The 22783-nt window shown below is 40.0% G+C and overlaps 1 protein-coding gene across 1 annotated transcript in view; it reads left to right on the top strand.

The window, feature by feature from the left end:
• The window catches only part of zgc:77784 (uncharacterized protein LOC402947 homolog), a 206981-nt gene that overhangs the window by 137186 nt on the left and 47012 nt on the right, over positions 1-22783 (top strand). The window contains exons 9-14 of the mRNA XM_062059900.1: positions 1270-1351; positions 1486-1654; positions 13028-13194; positions 18390-18511; positions 18650-18866; positions 18952-19070. Coding sequence (XP_061915884.1) covers positions 1270-1351; positions 1486-1654; positions 13028-13194; positions 18390-18511; positions 18650-18866; positions 18952-19070 — 876 coding nt within the window. The remainder of the gene's footprint in view (positions 1-1269; positions 1352-1485; positions 1655-13027; positions 13195-18389; positions 18512-18649; positions 18867-18951; positions 19071-22783) is intronic.

Genomic DNA, 22783 nt, shown 5'->3' with positions numbered 1-22783 from the left:
ACCGGAAGTAGCGTGACGTCACAGGTTGAAAGGCTCCTCACATTTCCCCATTGTTTACACCAGCAGCGAGAGCGATTCGGACCGAGAAAGCGACGATTACCCCATTAATTTGAGCCAGGATGAAAGATTCGTGGATGAAGAACGTGAGAGTGAAGGACTAGAGTGCAGTGCAGGACTTATCTTTTTTCGCTCTGACCGTAACTTAACTACAAGGGTTCACTAGATTCCACACTTTCTCCTTTTTCTATTGTGGATCACGGATTTGTATTTTAAACCACCTCAGATACTATATCCTCTTGAAAATGAGAGTTGAGAACGCGAAATGGATATTCACAGTGACTTTTATTTCCACGACAATACATCGGTGAAGCACTTTAGCTACGGAGCTAACGTGATAGCATCGGGCTTAAATGCAGATAGAAACAAAAGAAATAAACCCCTGACTGGAAGGATAGACAGAAGATCAACAATACTATTAAACCATGGACATGTAACTACACGGTTAATGCTTTCCAGCCTGGCGAAGCTCAACAATGCTGTTGCTAACGACGCCATTGAAGCTAACTTAGCTACGGGACCTCACAGAGCTATGCTAAAAACATTAGCTATCCACCTACGCCAGCCAGCCCTCATCTGCTCATCAACACCCGTGCTCACCTGCGTTCCAGCCATCGACGGCACGACGAAGGACTTCACCCGATCATCCATGCGGTCGGCGGCTAGCACTCATAAAGTCCTCCTGGTTGTGTTGCTGCAGCCGGCCGCTAATACACAGATCCCACCTACAACTTTCTTCTTTGCAGTCTCCATTGTTCATTAAACAAATTGCAAAAGATTCACCAACACAGATGTCCAGAATACTGTGGAATTTTGCGATGAAAACAGAGCTTTTTGTATTGGATACAATGTGTCCGAATACTTCCGTTTCAACCATTGACGTCACGCGCATACGTCATCATACATAGACGTTTTCAACCGGAAAGTTTCCCGGGAAATTTAAAATTGCACTTTATAAGTATTGGCCTTTAATGTGTTGCAATGTTAAGATTTCATCATTGATATATAAACTATCAGACTGCGTGGTCGCTAGTAGTGGCTTTCAGTAGGCCTTTAAGACCACCACAGTTCATTCCACGCAGTATGGAAGTGAACCAAAGTTACCAAAGTTCCACCACTACTGCTGCAATCATTCTGTCATTCTTTCAAAATGTTGCAGTTTGTTCTCAAAAGCTTTTTTTGTCCCCTTTTCCCGACTGTGTGTCTCCGCAGGAAGCAGACTCCGGCATGTACACGTGCGTCGCTTCCAGCCCCACGGGGGAGTCGAGCTGGAGCGCCACGCTGACTGTCAGAGGTACTCACGCCAAACCTGCCTCTGCACACTCTTGTCTTTGTGTTACACTTCACACTCTGTCAACGTCAGGCCGCCAAGTGCGGAGGAACGCTTTTGTCTTCAAAATATGCGCGCGTGCGTCCCTTCCTCAACAGAAGGCGGGCTGTCGTCCATCTCCAAAATATCCGAGTTCATCCAGCTGCCGGGTCCCCCGCAGAAACCTGTGGTGACTGACGTCACCCGGGACAGTGTCACCCTCACCTGGCAGTCCAACCCGCACGAGGGCGGGGCCGCCGTCACCTCCTACATCATTGAGGCCTTCAGGTATGCACCATCTAATGAGATCCACTACAAGCTTGACTTCTATGAGTATGTCATGCATAATGTCAATACAGTGGTGGTGTAAGTACTCCTAAATAATGTCATTATACATTCAAATGAAGGCGCAGTATGCATGAGAACGCTAGTCAAAGATATTCTATCTGACAGCTGTTTTTAATGACCTAATGTGAAGATGCTACTCAAAGATCCTCTATATCAGACCTGGGCAAATTAAAGCCCGGGGGCCGAATGCGGTTCAATCTGGCCCGCCGGACATTCCTAAATAATTTTCTTAGATATTTAAAGGCCTACTGAAATTAAATTTTCTTATTTAAACGGGGATAGCAGATCCATTCTATGTGTCATACATGATCATTTTGTGATATTGCCATATTTTTGCTGAAAGGATTTAGTAGAGAACATCGACGATAAAGTTTTGGTCGCTGATAAAAAAAAAAGCCTTGCCTGTACCGGAAGTAGCGTGACGTCACAGGTTGAAAGGCTCCTCACATTTCCCCATTGTTTACACCAGCAGCGAGAGCGATTCTGACCAAGAAAGCGACGATTACCCCATTAATTTGAGCCAGGATGAAAGATTTGTGGATGAGGCACGTGAGAGTGAAGGATCAGAGTGCAGTGCAGGACGTATCTTTTTTCGCTCTGACCGTAACTTAGGTACAAGCTGGCTCATTGGATTCCACACTCTCTCCTTTTTCTATTGTGGATCACGGATTTGTATTTTAAACCACATCGGATACTATATCCTCTTGAAAATGAGAGTCGAGAACGCGAAATGGACATTCACAGTGACTTTTATCTCCACGACAATACATCGGCGAAGCACTTTAGCTACGGAGCTAACGTGATAGCATCGTGCTTAAATGCAGATAGAAACAAAAGAAATAAGCCCCTGACTGGAAGGATAGACAGAAAATCAACAATACTATTAAACCATGGACCTGTACCTACACGGTTAATGCTGTACCGCCTGGCGAAGCCTAGCAATGCTGTTGCTAACGACGCCATTGAAGCTAACTTAGCTACGGGACCTCGACAGAGCTATGCTAAAAACATTAGCTCTCCACCTGCGCCAGCCAGCCCTCATCTGCTCATCAACACCCGTGCTCACCTGCGTTCCAGCGATCGACGGCGCGACGAAGGACTTCACCCGATCATCGATGCGGTCGGCGGCTAACATCGGATAGCGCGTCTGCTATCCAAGACAAAGTCCTCCTGTTTGTGTTGCTGCAGCCAGCCGCTAATACACCAATCCCACCTACAACTTTCTTCTTTGCAGTCTCCATTGTTCATTAAACAAATTGCAAAAGATTCACCAACACAGATGTCCAGAATACTGTGGAATTTTGAGATGAAAACAGAGCTTTTTTGTATTGGATACAATGGTGTAGCAATACTTCCGCTTCAACCATTGACGTCACGCGCATACGTCATCATACATAGACGTTTTCAACCGGAAGTTTAGTGGGAAATTTAAAATGTCACTTTATAAGTTAACCCGGCCATATTGGCATGTGTTGCAATGTTAAGATTTCATCATTGATATATAAACTATCAGACTGCGTGGTCGCTAGTAGTGGCTTTCAGTAGGCCTTTAAGATGTAAAGTGTAGCTGCCATTATGATGTGCACTCATGTTTTCTAATGACCGTAAGTCTTCAACTATACTAAGTATTTCAATGGTTGGAATCTGCGCTTTTTGCATGATATACTAGTTAGACGCGGAAGGAGATTTTTACAACAAAGTTCTAAAGCTTAGTGATGCATCACATATATCAGATTGTAGGAAGGTTTTTTTTCTTTAGCCTTCGCGTTCATATTTCGCTGTGTTTGTTGCATTTTTGTTGCGTTTCGCTTGATTGTAAAATATGTCGATTGAGAGGGGGTGTGACGTTCATATTTTGTCGATATTCAGTGTTTTATCGGTCATAGTTAATATTGTAAATGACACATTCTTTATTTTCATGTACATTCTGGGTGTCTCATTCAGTAAAAAAAAAAGGAAAAATTCCATTCAGTTTTTTAAGGCGGTCATAATGTTTTTAGCGTTCATAAGAATTTGCTGCAAAACTATTACTGAGCCCCAGTTTGGAACGGAACGGCAGTCGGTTGTTATTCAGTATTGATATTCAGTACCATAAAAATGACTCGGTGGGATGCATTGTGGTCATCTACAGTCTATTTTCAGTTGAGCTACACTGGTACTACACAGCACAATAATAACTATATTGTTAATGGAAAACACTGTCCTTCATAACTGAGCATAATTATCATCCTAATGGCGGACTTCAGTGAGTCCAGGATTTTTTGGGACTAATGCGCCATTTTTATGTGGTTTTAACTTTGACAAAAAGTGGAATGTGTGAAAGGCTTATCGAGTTCAGTGCAGGAAATATTTTTTGGATTCAGCACTTTCCACCCTATCTGAAAAGGGATCTCTAGTTATTTCAGCCAGACCCAAACTCTGTTTTAATCCGTGACTTTTCCCCACTGGAGCAAGGCCCTCTTCATCTCTAATCACTTACATTTGGCAAAACGACTCATTTTCGCTCCAGCTCGTGTAAAGCCACGTTCTCGAGTGAAACCGTGGTCTGAAGCATCTCCAGCGGCGGTTCAGCGAGACAGGCAGTGAGTGAGAGAGAAGACAATTCTTGCAGTGGTCACATGGACAGCTCTGTCCTGTCCTGGGGGCAAAGCCAGTGTGGGCTGCTTCCGACCAAAAGTCCTCTCTGAGCTGCAGACTGATAAATATACAAATACAAATGTGGTATACAAATAAATACATAATTTGTATATATAAACGCGTATTAGTAAATATATTTTTGTGATTTGAAAATATATACAAATAAATTGTATAAATATAAAAATGTGACATACAAATAAGAATTTGTATAAATAAACGTGTATTAGTAAATATATTTTTGAGATTTGAAAATATATACAAATAAAATGTATAAATATAAAAATGTGACATACAAAATAGAATTTGTATAAATAAACGTGTATTAGTAAATATATTTTTGAGATTTGAAAATATATACAAATAAAATTTATAAATATAAAAATGTGACATACAAATAAGAATTTGTATAAAAAAACGTGTATTAGTAAATATATTTTTGTGATTTGAAAATATATACAAATAAAATGTATAAATATAAAAATGTGACATTACAAATAAGAATTTGTATAAATAAACGTGTATTAGTAAATATCTTTTTGTGATTTGAAAATATATACAAATAAAAATGTATAAATATAGAAATGTGACATACAAATAAGAATTTGTATAAATAAACGTGTATTAGTAAATATATTTTTGAGATTTGAAAATATATACAAATAAAATGTATAAATATAAAAATGTGACATACAAATAAGAATTTGTATAAATAAACGTGTATTAGTAAATATATTTTTGTGATTTGAAAATATATACAAATAAAATGTATAAATATAAAAATGTGACATACAAATAAGAATTTTTATAAATAAACGTGTATTAGTAAATATCTTTTTGTGATTTGAAAATATATACAAATTGTATAAATATAAAAATGTGACATACAAATAAGAATTTGTATAAATAAACGTGTATTAGTAAATATATTTTTGAGATTTGAAAATATATACAAATAAAATGTATAAATATAAAAATGTGACATACAAATAAGAATTTGTATAAATAAACGTGTATTAGTAAATATATTTTTGTGATTTGAAAATATATACAAATAAAATGTATAAATATAAAAATGTGACATACAAATAAGAATTTGTATAAATAAACGTGTATTAGTAAATATATTTTTGAGATTTGAAAATATATACAAATAAAATGTATAAATATAAAAATGTGACATACAAATAAGAATTTGTATAAATAAACGTGTATTATTAAATATATTTTTGTGATTTGAAAATATAAACAAATAAAATGTATAAATATAAAAATGTGACATACAAATAAGAATTTGTATAAATAAACGTGTATTAGTAAATATATTTTTCAGATTTGAAAATATATACAAATAAAATGTATAAATATAAAAATGTGACATACAAATAAGAATTTGTATAAATAAACGTGCATTAGTAAATATATTTTTGAGATTTGAAAATATATACAAATAAAATGTATAAATATAAAAATGTGACATACAAATAAGAATTTGTATAAATAAACGTGTATTAGTAAATATCTTTTTGTGATTTGAAAATATATACAAATAAATTGTATAAATATAAAAATGTGACATTACAAATAAGAATTTGTATAAATAAACGTGTATTAGTAAATATATTTTTGTGATTTGAAAATATTTACAAATAAAATGTATAAATATAAAAATGTGACATACAAATAAGAATTTGTATAAATAAACGTGTATTAGTAAATATATTTTTGAGATTTGAAAATATATACAAATAAAATGTATAAATATAAAAATGTGACATACAAATAAGAATTTGTATAAATAAACGTGTATTAGTAAATATCTTTTTGTGATTTGAAAATATATACAAATAAAATGTATAAATATAAAAATGTGACATACAAATAAGAATTTGTATAAATAAACGTGTATTAGTAAATATATTTTTGAGATTTGAAAATATATACAAATAAAAATGTATAAATATAAAAATGTGACATACAAATAAATCAACCATTTGTATAAATAAATGCGTATTGGTAAATATATTTGAGATTTGAAAATATATACAAATAAAATGTCTAAATCTAAAAATGTGACATACAAATAAATCAAGAATTTGTATAAATAAACGTGTATTTGTAGATATATTTTTGAGATTTGAATATAAATATGCTTGATTTTGTATTTGTATTGAATTTGCATATGTGGATCGCTTTTTTTGCTTTTGTGTCGATGAGACATTCCTACCACACGACTATAAAAATGGGACCCGTTACCTCCTTGCTTGGCACTCAGCATCAAGGGTTGGAATTTGGAGTTAAATCACCAAAAAAGATTCCCGGGCGCGGCCACAGCTGCTGCCCACTGCTCCCCTCACCTCACAGGGGGTGGTCAAGGGTGATGGTCAAATGTAGAGAATAATTTCGCCACACCTAGTGTGTGTGTGTGTGACAATCATTGGTACTTTAAAGGCCTACTGAAAGCCACTACTAGCGACCACGCAGTCTGATAGTTTATATATCAATGATGAAATCTTAACATTGCAACACATGCCAATACGGCCGGGTTAACTTATAAAGTGACATTTTAAATTTCCCGCTAAACTTCCGGTTGAAAACGTCTATGTATGATGACGTATGCACGTGACGTCAATGGTTGAAACGGAAGTATTCGGACACATTGTATCCAATACAAAAAGCTCGGTTTTCATCGCAAAATTCCACAGTATTCTGGACATCTGTGTTGGTGAATCTTTTGCAATTTGTTTAATGAACAATGAAGACTGCAAAGAAGAAAGTTGTAGGTGGGATCGGTGTATTAGCGACCGGCTGCAGCAACACAACCAGGAGGACTTTGACTTGGATAGCAGACGCGCTAGCCGCCGGCCGCACGGATGATCGGGTGAAGTCTTTCGTCGCTCCGTCGATCGCTGGAACGCAGGTGAGCACGGGTGTTGATGAGGGCTGGCTGGCGTAGGTGGATAGCTAATGTTTTTAGCATAGCTCTGTGAGGTCCCGTTGCTAAGTTAGCTTCAATGGCGTCGTTAGCAACAGCATTGTTAAGCTTCGCCAGGCTGGAAAGCATTAACCGTGTAGTTACATGTCCATGGTTTAATAGTATTGTTGATCTTCTGTCTATCCTTCCTGTCAGGGGTTTATTTCTTTTGTTTCTATCTGCAGTTAAGCCCGATGCTATCACGTTAGCTCCGTAGCTAAAGTGCTTCACCGATGTATTGTCGTGGAGATAAAAGTCACTGTGAATGTCCATTTCGCGTTCTCGACTCTCATTTTCAAGAGGATATAGTATCCGAGGTGGTTTAAAATACAAATCCGTGATCCACAATAGAAAAAGGAGAAAGTGTGGAATCCAATGAGCCAGCTTGTACCTAAGTTACGGTCAGAGCGAAAAAAGATACATCCTGGCGTCCTGCACTGCACTCTAATCCTTCACTCTCACTTTCCTCATCCACAAATCTTTCATCCTCGCTCAAATTAATGGGGTAATCGTCGCTTTCTCGGTCTGAAACGCTCTCAGCTGCTGGTGGGAATGATTGTAAACAATGTGCAGATGTGAGGAGCTCCACAACCTGCGACGTCACGCAATTTCCGGTACAGGCAAGGCTTTTTTTTTATCAGCGACCAAAAGTTGCGAACTTTATCGTCGATGTTCTCTACTAAATCCTTTCAGCAAAAATATGGCAATATCGCGAAATGATCAAGTATGACACATAGAATGGATCTGCTATCCCCGTTTTAAATAAGAAAACTTCATTTCAGTAGGCCTTTAAAGCTTAATAAAAAAAAAAAGAGCTGCATTCAGCAAATGGCACACGTGCAAACTCGATCTTCCTGTCTTACTAAACCATAGAAGAGTGTCTCTTGCGGTGGCCTTGCTGCCTTCTCCTGGGCTGAAGGGCGACGTGGGTGTGTGATGAATTAAGACGCACGTAGTTGATGAATCGTTGAACAACAGCGTACTTTATTGATCAGCGAGTTCTGCAGCACTTGGAGGATATTTAGCCACTGCTCTCCTTGAGCAGTCCTTAGAACTCTAAATAATGTCACCTCGGGTCTTTGAGTCCATAATACTGAAATTGACTCCGCCAGGCATATGCGGGCATGTTTGTGTGTGTGCGTGGGTGTTTACTAACACCCGTCGACCTCATCTGAGCATTATGACAGTTATTCAGGGGAAACCTGTTTTGGAGAGTCCTATGATTGACAGATTGACTAAGCCTCCTCGCTTTGGCAAAGTGGAGTCACCAATCCTGCACGATCATACTTTATTACCTGTCCAAGAAGACTGACCCCAGTTTACTGGCTGCTTGCTCCAGGAGGAATGTACTCTTTCGCCATATGCAAAACATGTTATTTATCAGGCTAGCAGATACTACACTCTACACCATACCTGGGCAAATTAAGGCCCGGGGGCCACATGCGGCCCGTTAAGCTTTTCAATCTGGCCCGCCGGACATTACGTTTTTGGAAATAAGTTTAAGTAAATAATGTTTTTAGATGTTTAAGATGTAAAGTGTAGCTGCCATTATGATGTGCACTCATGTTTTATAATGACCGGAAGTCTTGAACTATACAAACTATTCCAATGGTTGTAATCTGCGCTTTTGCATGATATACTAGTTACTAGCGGTGTAACGGTACGTGTATTTGTATTGAACCGTTTCGGTACGGGGGTTTCGGTTCGGAGGTGTACCGAACGAGTTTCCACACGGACATATTAAGTAGCCGCTTCCTTCTGCCTCTGTCTCTGTCAGTCCTCTACACAGCACCCAGCATTGTCCCACCCACACAACCATCTGATTGGTTACACACAGAGCGGTAACAGCCAATCAGCAGTGCATATTTAGAGCGCATGTAGTCAGTGCTTAGCGTTTAGCAGGTAATCATCAGGCAGCGGAATCTCCCCAAATGATAATAAACACTTCCCAGTCAACTACTAGTAACATCACTATGAGCCCGTTGACCTTCTAGAAATATAAACGGCAGCTCAGCTCGCTCGCAGTCCTGGCTTGAGGTGAAGGCTAATTCGCTTTTAGCGTAACGTTAGCTCATTTTGCGGTGTGTGTGTGTGTGTTACGGACAGCAAACCCTGTCTGTCTGTTATTTCACTTTACCTTTTTCTGTGTTGATTGAGCTGTGTTGAAGCAGCAAAAAAGGACATTATGTTAAATGAAGAGTTTCTGTCTCTGATAGTTGATATAATAATGTAAGTGCATCATTAAGCCTACATGAACTCCATGGTGTTCAGGGATGAATAGTCTCTCCTATTGCTATTGTACTATTTTTTCAGCTATAGTTACATTAATCATTAGTAATGCAGCAGCCTAGTTTTGAATGGCAGGATCCCTGCTATCACATGTTAATAAAAATATAACATTTACATAATAAAAATCAACTACAGGCTTCCCAAATGCTGTAATAAATTAAGCATGATGAGTTGACTTGAAACTGTTTAATGTTGCACTTTTTATATGTAGAAGAAAAGTTTTGTCATTTTATTTAATCTGAGCAACAACTTGAGGCAGTTTAATGTTGATTAACGTGGGCAGAATTATTACAGTGTTCCCAATGTTGAAAGGATAAAGCCATTGTTTACAAATTTGGTAAATAAATAACCAAAAAATGTATATATTGTTGTTTCTTACTGTACCGAAAATGAACCGAACCGTGACCTCTAAACCGAGGTATGTACCGAACCGAAATTTTTGTGTACCGTTACACCCCTTCTAGTTACTATGGTAATGTAAGTCACAGCAGCTCAGACGAGGCACCGAGGAGTGTGGGTGGGGAGTGTTTCCACAGAGTGTTTCCAGAGCCTGAAATGTGGGTGTCAGGGACAGATGCGGAAGGTAATTTGTACAACAAAGTTCTAAAGCTTAGTGATATATCACATATATCAGATTGTAGGTGGGGGGTTGTTTTTTTTGACCCTTTGTGTTCATATTTCGCTGCGTTTGTTGCATTTTTGTATGATTGTAAAATATGTGTATGGAGAAGGGGTGTGACGTTCATGTGTTGTCAATATTCAGTGTTTTATCCTTCATAGTTAATATTGTAAACCCCCCATTCTTTATTGTCATGTACATTCTGGGTGTCTCATTCAGTAAAAAAAGTTAAAATTCCATAAAATTCTATTTTTTAAGGCGGTCTGTCATAACGTTTTTAGCATTCAATCAGACATTATTGTGAGGTTTTGTATTAGTGTTCCTAAAAATGGATATACCGGCCCCCAGACACATTTTTTTCTCTAAATTTGGCCCCCCAGGCCTGCTCTACACTGTGTTTTCCTACCATTTACAGTATAGATGTTATAAAGGCTTGGTTGCATGTTTTCTGGTAATACACACTCCCTGGGCTTGTGGTGGCAGATCTCTGCTCTCATTCATTACCGCTTGTATTTAAAGGCCTACTGAAATGAATTTTTTTTTATTTAAACGGGAATAGCAGATCCATTCTATGTGTCATACTTGATCATTTTGCGATATTGCCATATTTTTGCTGAAAGGATTTAGTAGAGAAAATCGACGATAAAGTTCGCAACTTTTGCTCGCGGATAAAAAAAAGCCTTGCCTGTACCGGAAGTAGCGTGACGTCACAAGCGGTAGTGCTGCTCACAATTCCAGTTGTTTACAATGGAGTGAGAGAGATTCGGACCGAGAAAGTGACGATTACACCATTAATTTGAGCGAGGATGAAAGATTCGTAGATGAGGAACGTTACAGTGAATGACTTGAAAGGCAGTGATGGACGTATCTTTTTTCGCTCTGACCGTAACTTAGGTACAAGCTGGCTCATTGGATTCCACACTCTCTCCTTTTTCTATTGTGGATCACAGAATTGTATTTAAAACCATTTTAGATACTATATCCTCTTGAAAATGAGAGTCGAGAACGCGAAATGGACATTCACAGTGACTGAACATGTAAATACACGATTAATAATTTAGCTTTGTGAAGCTAAAAAAATAGAAGCTAACCTAGCTACGTAGCCAACTTGATAGCAGCAGTCTCAAATGCAGATAGAAACTAAATTTAAAAAAAACCTGACTGGATGGATAGACAGAAGACCAATAATACTATTAAACCATGAACATGTAAATACACGATTAATAATATTCCACTTGGCGAAGCTAAAAAAAACAGAAGCTAACCTAGCTGCGTAGCCAACGCGATAGCATCAGTCTCAAATGCAGATAGAAACTAAATTAAAAAAACCCTGACTGGACGGATAGACAGAAGATCAATAATACTATTAAACCATGAACATGTAAATACACGATTAATAATATTCCGCTTGGCGAAGCTAAAAAAACAGAAGCTAACCTAGCTGCGTAGCTAACTTAGATGCGGCGGCGGGCGTTGTACGCTTTTGACGACACCCCGGCCGCCATCAGAGTCGGCAAGAAACATATATTTCCCCAAAGTTACGTACGTGACATGCACATATCGACACGCACGTACGGGCAATCGATCAAATGTTTGGAAGCCAAAGCTGTACTCACTGTAGTGCGTCTGTTATCCTGCTCAAAACACAACACAACCTCCTGGTGTTGGTGTTGCTGTAGTCCGCTGCTCCACCGGCTCCAACTTTCTTATTTGCAGTCTCCATTGTCCATTAAACAAATTGCTCAATCGCTTTATTAACAAGCGGTAACTCGTTGTAGTTCAAAAAGTAACGCACACACATACACGAGCTGCTGTTAGCCAAAAGTCACGATCACACACTCAAGTTCTCCGCCAACTCACTCGCGCATGCGCGTTCCCCAAACCCTTAAAGACAGTACACTAATGCAAATATCACGGATATTACAGTATTGTACTTAGCCGCTAAGACACCGATCGATCCCACCTACAACGTTCTTCTTTGCAGTCTCCATTGTTCATTAAACAAATTGCAAAAGATTCAGAATACTGTGGAATTTTGTCAAAGAAAACAAGAGGCTTTTCTATCGGGTCCGATGGGGTCCAACCACTTCCGTTGCTTTTGTGACGTCACGCGCATAAATCATATCCAAAGGAGTTTTTCAAGCGGAAGTGTGGCGGGAATTTTAAAATGTCACTTTATAAGTTAACCCGGCCGTATTGGCATGTGTTGCAATGTTAAGATGTCATCATTGATATATAAACTATCAGACTGCGTGGTCGCTAGTAGTGGCTTTCAGTAGGCCTTTAATACAGAATGAATGCATTCTTTGAATATGTATTTATACTTGCTAAATATAGCGACAACCCCAGTAAAAGGCATCATAGATCATTCTCTGGCAAACTACACACACCACATCCATCCATCCATTTTCTACCGCTTGTCCCTTTCGGGGACAAGCGGTAGTGTTGGTGGTGGGTGGTTGCTGGAGCCTATCTCAGCTGCACATGGGCCACAGTTGCTCTTTAATGGCCTTATGACACAATTGTCATTTTTTTTTTGTCTTTTTAGGAGCTGTATGTGTGGCATGAGGACATAAAAATGGTGTTTGGTTGGGACTTGATTAGCACCATGAATTAATTAATCACTGTAGCACAGAGCAACAGACTAATTCATGTATTTATTTGAACCGTGTCACACCTTTCTAATATGTCTCAATGGGACTTCATCTGTTACATTCAATTGTAATTTCTCTGTGTGAAGTCACTGTATAAGCACTTACTTCCCCACTGGGTGATAACTTGACCTGAATGTTCACAGCCAATCGGTGGGCAGCACCTGGCAGACGGCAGCCGACCAAGTGAGGCAGGAGCGGCACACCGTCGTCGGACTCTTCCCGAACACAGTTTATCTTTTCATCGTCCGAGCGGTCAACTCGTACGGCCTCAGTGACCCCAGCCCCATCTCCGAGCCTGTCAGGACGCAAGGTGAGTGACGGAAGTGCTATTCAGCGACATTTTGATGTCGGCTTTAATTGAGAGGACACCACATGTTGACGACATCGCCTTGATTGGCCATGGGGAAGTTGAACAGCCTAATAATTCTGTGTTTGTACGAGACAGAAGAAAATACTAAGGCCGTGTTTTTCAACCACTGTGCAACAATTAATAAATAAATAATATAGATAGGCTCCAACACATACATACATACATACATTCAACCACGCACAACCCAACAGTAGTCCAGTGTTATTCAACCACTGTGCCGCGGCGTGAGATACAGTCTGGTGTGCCGTGGGAGATGATCTAATTCAGGGGTCACCAACGCGGTGCCCGCGGGCACCAGGTAGCCCGTAAGGACCAGATGAGTAGCCCGCCGGCCTGTTCTAAAAATAGCTCAAATAGCAGCACTTACCAGTGAGCTGCCTCTATTTTTTACATTTTATTTATTTACTAGCAAGCTGGTCTCGCTTTGCTCGACATTTTTAATTCTAAGAGAGACAAAACTCAAATAGAATTTGAAAATCCAAGAAAATATTTTAAAGACTTGGTCTTCACTTGTTTAAATAAATTCATTAATTTTTTTACTTTGCTTCTTATAACTTTCAGAAAGACAATTTTAGAGAAAAAATACAACCTTAAAAATGATTTTAGGATTTTTAAACACATATACCTTTTTATCTTTTAAAGTCCTTCCTCTTCTGTCCTGACAATTTAAATCAATGTTCAAGTAAATACAATTTTTTTATTGTAAAGAATAATAAATACATTTTAATTTAATTCTTCATTTTAGCTTCTGTTTTTTCGACGAAGAATATTTGTGAAATATTTCTTCAAACTTATTATGATTAAAATTCAAAAAAATTATTCTGGCAAATCTAGCAAATTAGCAGAATCAAATTTAAATCTTATTTCAAAGTCTTTTGAGTTTCTTTTAAAAAATTTGTTCTGGAAAATCTAGAATAAATAATGATTTGTCTTTATTAGAAATATAGCTTGGTCCAATTTGTTATATATTCTAACAAAGTGCAGATTGGATTTTAACATATTTAAAACATGTCATCAAAATTCTAAAATTAATCTTAATCAGGAAAAATTACTAATGATGTTCCATAAATTATTTTTTTAATTTTTTCAAAAAGATTCGAATTAGCTAGTTTTTCTCTTCTTTTTTTCGGTTGAATTTTGAATTTTAAAGAGTCGAAATTGAAGATAAACTATGTTTCAAAATGTAATTGTCATTTTTTTTGTGTTTTCTCCTCTTTTAAACCGTTCAATTAAGTGTAAATATCATTAATTATTAATAATAACATAGAGTTAAAGGTAAATTGAGCAAAATGGCTATTTCTGGCAATTTATTTAAGTGTGTATCAAACTGGTAGCCCTTCGCATTAATCACTACCCAAAAAGTAGCTCTTGCTTTCAAAAAGGTTGGTGACCCCTGATCTAATTTCACCTATTTGGGTTAAAAATATTTCTATTAAAGCAGTAATTATAGTCTGCAAATGATGTGTTGTTGTTGAGTGTCGGTGCTGTCTAGAGCTCGGCAGAGTAATCGTGTAATACTTTTCCATATAAGTAGGTGGCAGCAGGTAGCTAATTGCTTTGTAGATGTGGGAAACAGCGGGAGGCAGGGTGCAAGTAAAAATGTGTCTAATGCTTAAACCAAAAATAAACAAAAGGTGAACATAAGAATTAGCATGTCACTAAACATGAAGTACACATTAGTGTACTTATAGACTAAGTACATCATATCAAAAGATGATTCTTAGATTTTATTCTAATTAGGGTCCAATAAGCCCAAATAGCGAAGAGAAATAAAAAAGCATGTAAACAAACAGCTTGGGCCTTAAGAGGTTAATTAAGTTTCACCTTGAAAACCTGGGGCCGTACTTATCAAGCTTCTTAGAGTGCCATTTTACACTTAAGTCCTGAGAATTTGCGAAATTTAGTCCTACTCTCAAACTTAAGAATAAAAGCTTTTTATCAACGTTCTTAAGTCTAAGAATCACTCCTACTCTCCACGATATTTAAGAGACCTTCAGAGGTGTCTTAAGTGGTTAGGAGTTGCCAGCAGGGGATGGCACTGAGGCGAGAGAGACGTGCGCGAACGTTCAGGGAACGGAACAATGTTTTTTGTTTTTTTTTATGACGAGCAGCTGATCAAATGGTATCGTTTAGACAGAGCGGATATTATTTTTGTCACAGATTTAATACTTTTCGATTCCTTGTTGATTTCTGCATGTGTCTGCAGTGGGCTAGTATATATAGAGCCACCCACACCAGTTTCAAATTAGTTGCCTAATTAATGAATTGGAAAGAAAATGTTATGACAGTAGCGTATGTGTGTGGCCGTGAGGTGAGTGACGTCAGTGAGTGTGTGGGCGAGAGAAGAGAGGGAGCGGTAGCGTGAGTGCCGGCGGGGACTAGTTTGTTTTGTATTATTTTGTAGTTTATTGTCAAAATATACACTCCCATTGTCCACTTAAATATTTCCAAGATATTTCTTTATTCTTAGACAACGGATTCCCTTCCGTGATTGGTCATTTCTATGGACACAGAAATGACGTCACCTAAAATTGCGTTTACGGCACATAGTAATGTCGTAATTCAGCTCTGAGTGTGACACTTAAGATTCAGTCCTACACTTCGCTGAAAGTGTGAGTAAGACGCTTGATAACTAACTTTTAAGTGCAGCTTTCAGCGAAGAATTTATTTACTCTTAAGTCAACTCTTAGCAGACTTCTTAGGAGTAATTCTAAGAAGCTTGATAAGTACGGCCCCTGATTTCTGGAATAAACAAACCTTTCGTGGACAAATCGCCACCTCATCACAGAGCCAACACAGACAACATTCACACTCACATTCACACAATTGGCCCATAAGTTAATAAAAACATAATTTTGAGAGAATAACAGTAATAATACTAATAATTAAGGTACAAAACAACACAAAATACTAAAAAAACATAAGAGTTTAAGATGATCAGTAAAAAGCCTGATTAAAAAGAGGTGTCTGTAGCCTCTTTTAAAGAAATTCCAAAGGTCTCTGCAGTCCTGAGGCTCTCTGTCAATCTGTTCCACAAGTGGGGGCCATAGTGGCTAAATGCCGCCTCACCGTGGGTCTTTGTTCTCGTATTTGGTAAAGCTAAAAGGCCAGTGCCAAAGGACCTCAGGATCTGCGAGGGTTGATACGGTAAGAAGGCGCAAGGCCATTAAAACAACCGTATAAAACAACTTTAAAATCAACCCTGAAGCGGACGGGGAGCCAATGCAGTGACTTTAAAACTGGTGTAATGTGCTTCCCGCCCTCTGGGATTCGTCAACACGCGTGCAGCTGAGTTTTGTAATAATTGTAGACTAAATAGACTAAATACGCCCAATCTAAAATCTTGTAATTAGAGACGATAAATGCTTTAAAATGTAATATCGGAAATTATCGGGATCTGTTTGAAAAAGTAAAATGTATGACTTTTTAAAACGCCACTGTACGGAGTGGTACACGGACGTAGGGAGAAGTACAGAGCAGTCGCGTCTCCCAGTCATACTTGCCAACCCTCCCCATTTTCCCGGGAGACTCCCGAATTTCAGTGCCCCTCCCGAAAATCTCCCGGGGCGACCATTCTCCCGAATCTCTCACGATTTCCACCCAGACAACAATATTGGGGGCGTGCCTTAAAGGCACTGCCCAGTCACATAATATCTACGGCTTTTCACACACACAAGTGAATGCAATTCATACTTGGTCAACATCCATACAGGTCACACTGAGGGTGGCCGTATAAACAACTTTAACACTGTTACAAATATGCGCCACACTGTGAACCCACACCAAACAAGAATGACAAACACATTTCGGGAGAACATCCGCACCGTAACACAACAGAACAAATACCCAGAACCCCTTGCAGCACTAACTCTTCCGGGACGCTACACTATACACCCCCCGCTACTACCCAAGCCCGCCCACCTCAACCTCCTCATGCTCTCCCTGAGAGAGCATGTCCCAATTCCAAGCTGCTGTTTTGAGGCATGTTAAAAAGAATAATGCACTTTGTGACTTCAATAATAAATATGGCAGTGCCATGTTGGCATTTTTTTCCCATAACTTGAGTTGATTTATTTTGGAAAACCTTGTTACATTGTTTAATGCAGTGGTCCCCAACCAATGCTTGAAAATTTGTCCCACGGACCGGGGGGGGAGGGGTAGTAAAAAAAATTGTTTTTATTATTTTTTTTTTGTCATAAAGAAATACAATCATGTGTGCTTACGGATTGTATCCCTGCAGACTGTATTGATTTATATTTATATATAATGTATATATTGTGTTTTTTATGTTGATTTAATTTTAAAAAAATAAAAAAAAATTTAATTATTATTTTTTTATTTTTTTATTTTTTTAACTTCTTGTGCGGCCGCGGCCCGGTACCGGTCCGTGGACAGATTGGTACCGGGCCGCGGCCGCACAAGAAGTTAAAAAAAATAAATAAATAAATAAAAATAAATTAAAAAATTTTTATTTTTTTTTACCAATCGGTCCGCGGACCGGTACCGGGCCGCGGCCCGGTGGTTGGGGACCACTGGTTTAATGCATCCAGCGGGGCATCACAACAAAATTAGGCATAATAATGTGTTAATTCCACCACTGTATATATCGGTATCGCTTGATATCGGAATCGGTAATTAAGAGTTGGACAATATCGGATATCTGCAGAAAAGCCATTATCGGACATCTCTACTTGTAATTTTGGTAAAAGTTTAGACTTAGACAAACTTTATTGATTGTCATGGACCGATTGGTACCGGGCCGCGGCCCGGTGGTTGGGGACCACTGGTTTAATGCATCCAGCGGGGCATCACAACAAAATTAGGCATAATAATGTGTTAATTCCACCACTGTATATATCGGTATCGGTAATTAAGAGTTGGACAATATCGGATATCGGCAAAAAAGCCATTATCGGACATCTCTACTTGTAATTTTGGTAAAAGTTTAGACTTGGACAAACTTTGATTATCATGGCGCCTTCTCAACTTGAAAGTGATTCCAACTGTTTGAACCTGATCTCTCCTGCTTGTACTAATTGCTTTTCTCCCCCCGTCACATTTTGAAATGTCATCTAAAGTTTACCTTTTTTTCCCGAGCTGCCGCTTTAGGGTACTTACACGAGTGTGTGTTCCAGATGGTAGTCCGCCAGAAAGCGGGGTGGACCACAGGCAGGTGCAGAGGGAACTCGGCGAGGTGTCTGTCTACCTTCAGAAACCCGTGGTTCTGTCTCCCACCAGTGCCAAGATTTCTTGGAGTGTAAGTTTGCCCACAGAGGAAATGTGTTCTTCCCAAAGCTGACACGCAGAGTGTGGAGGATATGCTAATCTGCTTCAAAACTCCCTCATAAACAGATTACTTCCCCGTCGCGAAATCTGCTTTGCTTACTTTCTGCAGGTCGGCCGCCATTCCCGCTACGTTCAGGGTTACCGCGTGTTTTACCGCACCATCGGCAGCTCCTGGCTGGTCCAAGATGCGGAGGCCGCGTCGGAGCACAGCACCATCTTAATAGATCTGCTCAGCAACACAGAGTACGAGGTCAAGATACGGCCGTACTTCAACGAGCTGCAGGGGCACGACAGCCTCATGGTGTTGCTGCGCACCCCGGAGGAAGGTATGATTGGGGGTGACACCAGCAGCAACAATGTGCACGCTCGGTAATTCTAATGCCACACTATTCACGTCTTATCGCTCTGCAGTGTTAAGCGCGGCGCCACAGGCGGTGTCGGTGGTGCAGCTCGCCAACAGCTCCAGTCTCAGCGTGTCCTGGGAGCCGCCGCCTCACAGCGCTCAGAGCGGCATCATTCGGGAGTACAAGGTGACGTAAAAGCAACAATTAGTGGTCATTTAACCTCCAAACGAGAGCTTCATTAGGATTAAAGTGCCACAGTATAGAATAAGGGAGTGTAAGAAAAACCTCTTTGCCATTGCTACAAAGTGAATATGGCCGCACATTTGTAGTTGTTTCTGTCAGGTTCAAACACTGATGACATCTATTAAACAGACAAAGAAGCAAGGAATTAAACAGAGACAGAATTCAATTTAGCTCAATTGAGGAGAAACGTCTGGGCTGTACTCTCGTACAGTCTCCCACCACGCTCTGACGAATGATTGTACGCCTCCTCTTTTATTTGGACTTTCCCTGATTACATGGCAACAGCTGTTTCTAAAGGGACGGGGGTCGTAAACAGCCGTCGCCCTCGGTTACAAAACAGTGGAGGGGGGTCAGGTCCTGCTTCTTCTCTGCTTTGTTGATCTCGAGTCAAGACAAAATCTGCCTGTGGATTACAATACATCAAAGAAACCGACACCTTCATGTCGCTTCCCATCCTACACAGTGGAGATTTACAATCATTTTGATTAGTAGGATCAAAGACATATTTTGTCCACTCGCCGGGAACTCATTGAAACACAAAGTTTTGTGATAACTTAGATACAATTATTCTGACAGTTTCCCCATATCTCTACACAATAACTCAGATATGTAACACTAACGAGCAGTAAAGAATATGAAGTGATTTTTGGTCTAGAACATGTTTTGCTTTATTCATTATTGACGTGTTTCTTGCTAATTTGCTACAGTGGAACATACTCAAAGGAAAACTGCACTTTTTTTTCAAATTTGCCCATCATTCATTATCCTTATGTGGGACAAGAACACACACGTCTTTCCCTTTTCTGTGCGTTCAAAGTAGTAAAAAATAAAAAATAAACTGCCAGTATGAGACGGCTAACCTTGCAGGTAATGGAGAGTCATCTATTCCAGTGTTTTTCTAGATTATTTAATTTCACCTATTTTTTGCAAAGCAGTAATTATAGTCTGCAAATGATGTGTTGTTGTTGAGTGTCGGTGCTGTCTAGAGCTCGGCAGAGTAACCGTGTAATACTCTTCCATATCAGTAGGTGGCAGCAGGTAGCTAATTGCTTTGTAGATGTCGGAAACAGCGGGAGGCAGGGTGCAGGTAAAAAGGTTAAAAAAAAAACTTTAATATCCTCTATTTTTTTATGCCTCTGGCGAAAGTCATGAGTAAATGTCCAAGTAATGGCTAGTTCAGCTTTATTTTGTTGACAACCGCTTATGTCAGTCAGTCAGAGGCATAAACTCGTCCCACTGTATATTTATTCATGCTAGAAAATAAGTATACGACAACAAAGAGTAAACAGGACAGTTGTTCCATACTGCAGCTTCAATGCACCATCTGTGGTCTATAAAAAGAAAGCATAACAAATTGTTCTTGTCATGTACCTTCGCCCAAATTTATACTCGCATTATACAATTAGCGATTACTTATCTCCTGCCAGTACATGCTGTTGTCATCAGATTCTCAGCTGCGCTGTCCCTGTCATGTCTTTCTCTGACGAAACACAGCGTTCTGATTATCTGTCGATTAGCATGAGTACTGGTGACTCATTATTTTCATGTTGCTTCTCCAGAACTGGGGGAAAAAAACTACACAAGAGTGTTGAAATAGAACACAGGGTTCTTTTTGTTTTGATTCATTTTGGCCCGGCGTAATTAGAGAAGCCTGATCATTAATAGTCTCAGGCGAGGATCACTTTTAATCTCCTTAACAGTCTGTTTGCTGGGAATACAACCGCTAATAGTTTGGCCGACAATCCGTCTGGATTAAAAGTCTAGGGATGGCTGCTTTTCACATTTGAACCAATACAGTACGATTCCTGGTATGCTCATCAAACACTTATTTGGAACATCTCACAGGTGTGCAGGCTAATTGGGAACAGGTGGGTGCCATGATTGGGTATAAAAGTAGATTCCATGAAATGCTCAGTCATTCACAAACAAGGATGGGGCGAGGGTCACCACTTTGTCAACAAATGCATGAGCAAATTGTTGAACAGTTTAAGAAAAACCTTTCTCAAGCAACTATTGCAAGGAATTTAGGGATTTCACCATCTACGCTCCGTAATATCATCAAAGGGTTCAGAGAATCTGGAGAAATCACTGCACGTAAGCAGCTAAGCCCGTGACCTTCCATCCCTCAGGCTGTACTGCATCAACAAGCGACATCATTGTGTAAAGGATATCACCACATGGGCTCAGGAACACTTCAGAAACCCACTGTCAGTAACTACAGTTGGTCGCTACATCTGTAAGTGCAAGTTAAAACTCTCCTGTGCAAGGCGAAAACCGTTTATCAACAACACCCAGAAACGCCGTCGGCTTCGCTGGGCCTGAGCTCATCTAAGATGGACTGATACAAAGCGGAAAAGTGTTCTGTGGTCCGACGAGTCCACATTTCAAATTGTTTTTGGAAACTGTGGACGTCGTGTCCTCCGGACCAAAGAGGAAAAGAACCATCCGGATTGTTATAGGCGCAAAGTGTAAAAGCCAGCATCCGTGATGGTATGGGGGTGTATTAGTGCCCAAGACATGGGTAACTTACACATCTGGTAATTGATACCAGTGTTCCCATATTTTAGTTTTCTTACACTTTTTGAGTCTCATTCGGAATTATGAAACCACCAGCTTAGCAGGATGTTCATTCAGTTGTTGGATTTTGTTGAGACAAAAAGCAGATAACGGACATGACACAAAACTATAGTAACGGTATTCTCAAATGGCAACTTTCTGGCTTTAAGAAACATGAAAATAAATCATCCATCCATCTTCTTCCGCTTATCCGAGATCGGGTCGCGGGGGCAGCAGCCTAAGCAGAGAAGCCCAGACTTTCCTCTCCCCAGCCACTTCGTCCAGCTCTTCCCAGGACATCCCGAGGCGTTCCCAGGCCAGCCGGGAGACATAGTCTTCCCAACGTGTCCTGGGTCATCCCCGTGGCCTCCTACAGGTCGGACGTGCCCTAAACACCTCCCTAGGGAGGCGTTCAGGTGGCATCCTGACCAGATGCCCGAACCACCTTATCTGGCTCCTCTCCATGTGGAGGAGCAGCGGCTTTACTTTGAGCTCCTCCCGGATGACAGAGCTTCTCACCCTATCTCTAAGGGAGAGACCCGCCACCCGGCGGAGGAAACTCATTTTGGCCGCTTGTACCCGTGATCTTGTCCTTTCGGTCATAACCCAAAGCTCATAACCATAGGTGAGGATGGGAACGTAGATCGACCGGTAAATTGAGAGCTTTGCCTTCCGGCTCAGCTCCTTCTTCACCACAACGGATCGATACAGCGTCCGCATTACTGAAGACGCCGCACCGATCCGCCTGTCGATCTCACCATCCACTCTTCCCCCACTCGTGAACAAGACCCCGAGGTACTTGAACTCCTCCACTTGGGGCAGGGTATCCTCCTCGACCCGGAGATGGCACTCCACCCTTTTCCCCGGGCGAGAACCATGGACTCGGACTTGGAGGTGCTGATTCTCATCCCAGTCGCTTCACACTCAGCTGCGAACCGATCCAGTGAGAGCTGAAGATCCTGGCCAGATGAAGCCATCAGGACCACATCATCTGCAAAAAGCAGAGACCTAATCCTGCAGCCACCAAACCAGATCCCCTCAACGACTTGACTGCGCTGAGATATAAAAGTTATGAACAGAATGGGTGACAAAGGGCAGCC

Source organism: Entelurus aequoreus, linkage group LG10 (genome assembly GCF_033978785.1).
Source record: "Entelurus aequoreus isolate RoL-2023_Sb linkage group LG10, RoL_Eaeq_v1.1, whole genome shotgun sequence".
Taxonomy (NCBI): domain Eukaryota; kingdom Metazoa; phylum Chordata; class Actinopteri; order Syngnathiformes; family Syngnathidae; genus Entelurus; species Entelurus aequoreus.
Note: the sequence above shows the minus strand (reverse complement) of the source record. Positions and strands in the feature narration are given on the sequence as shown.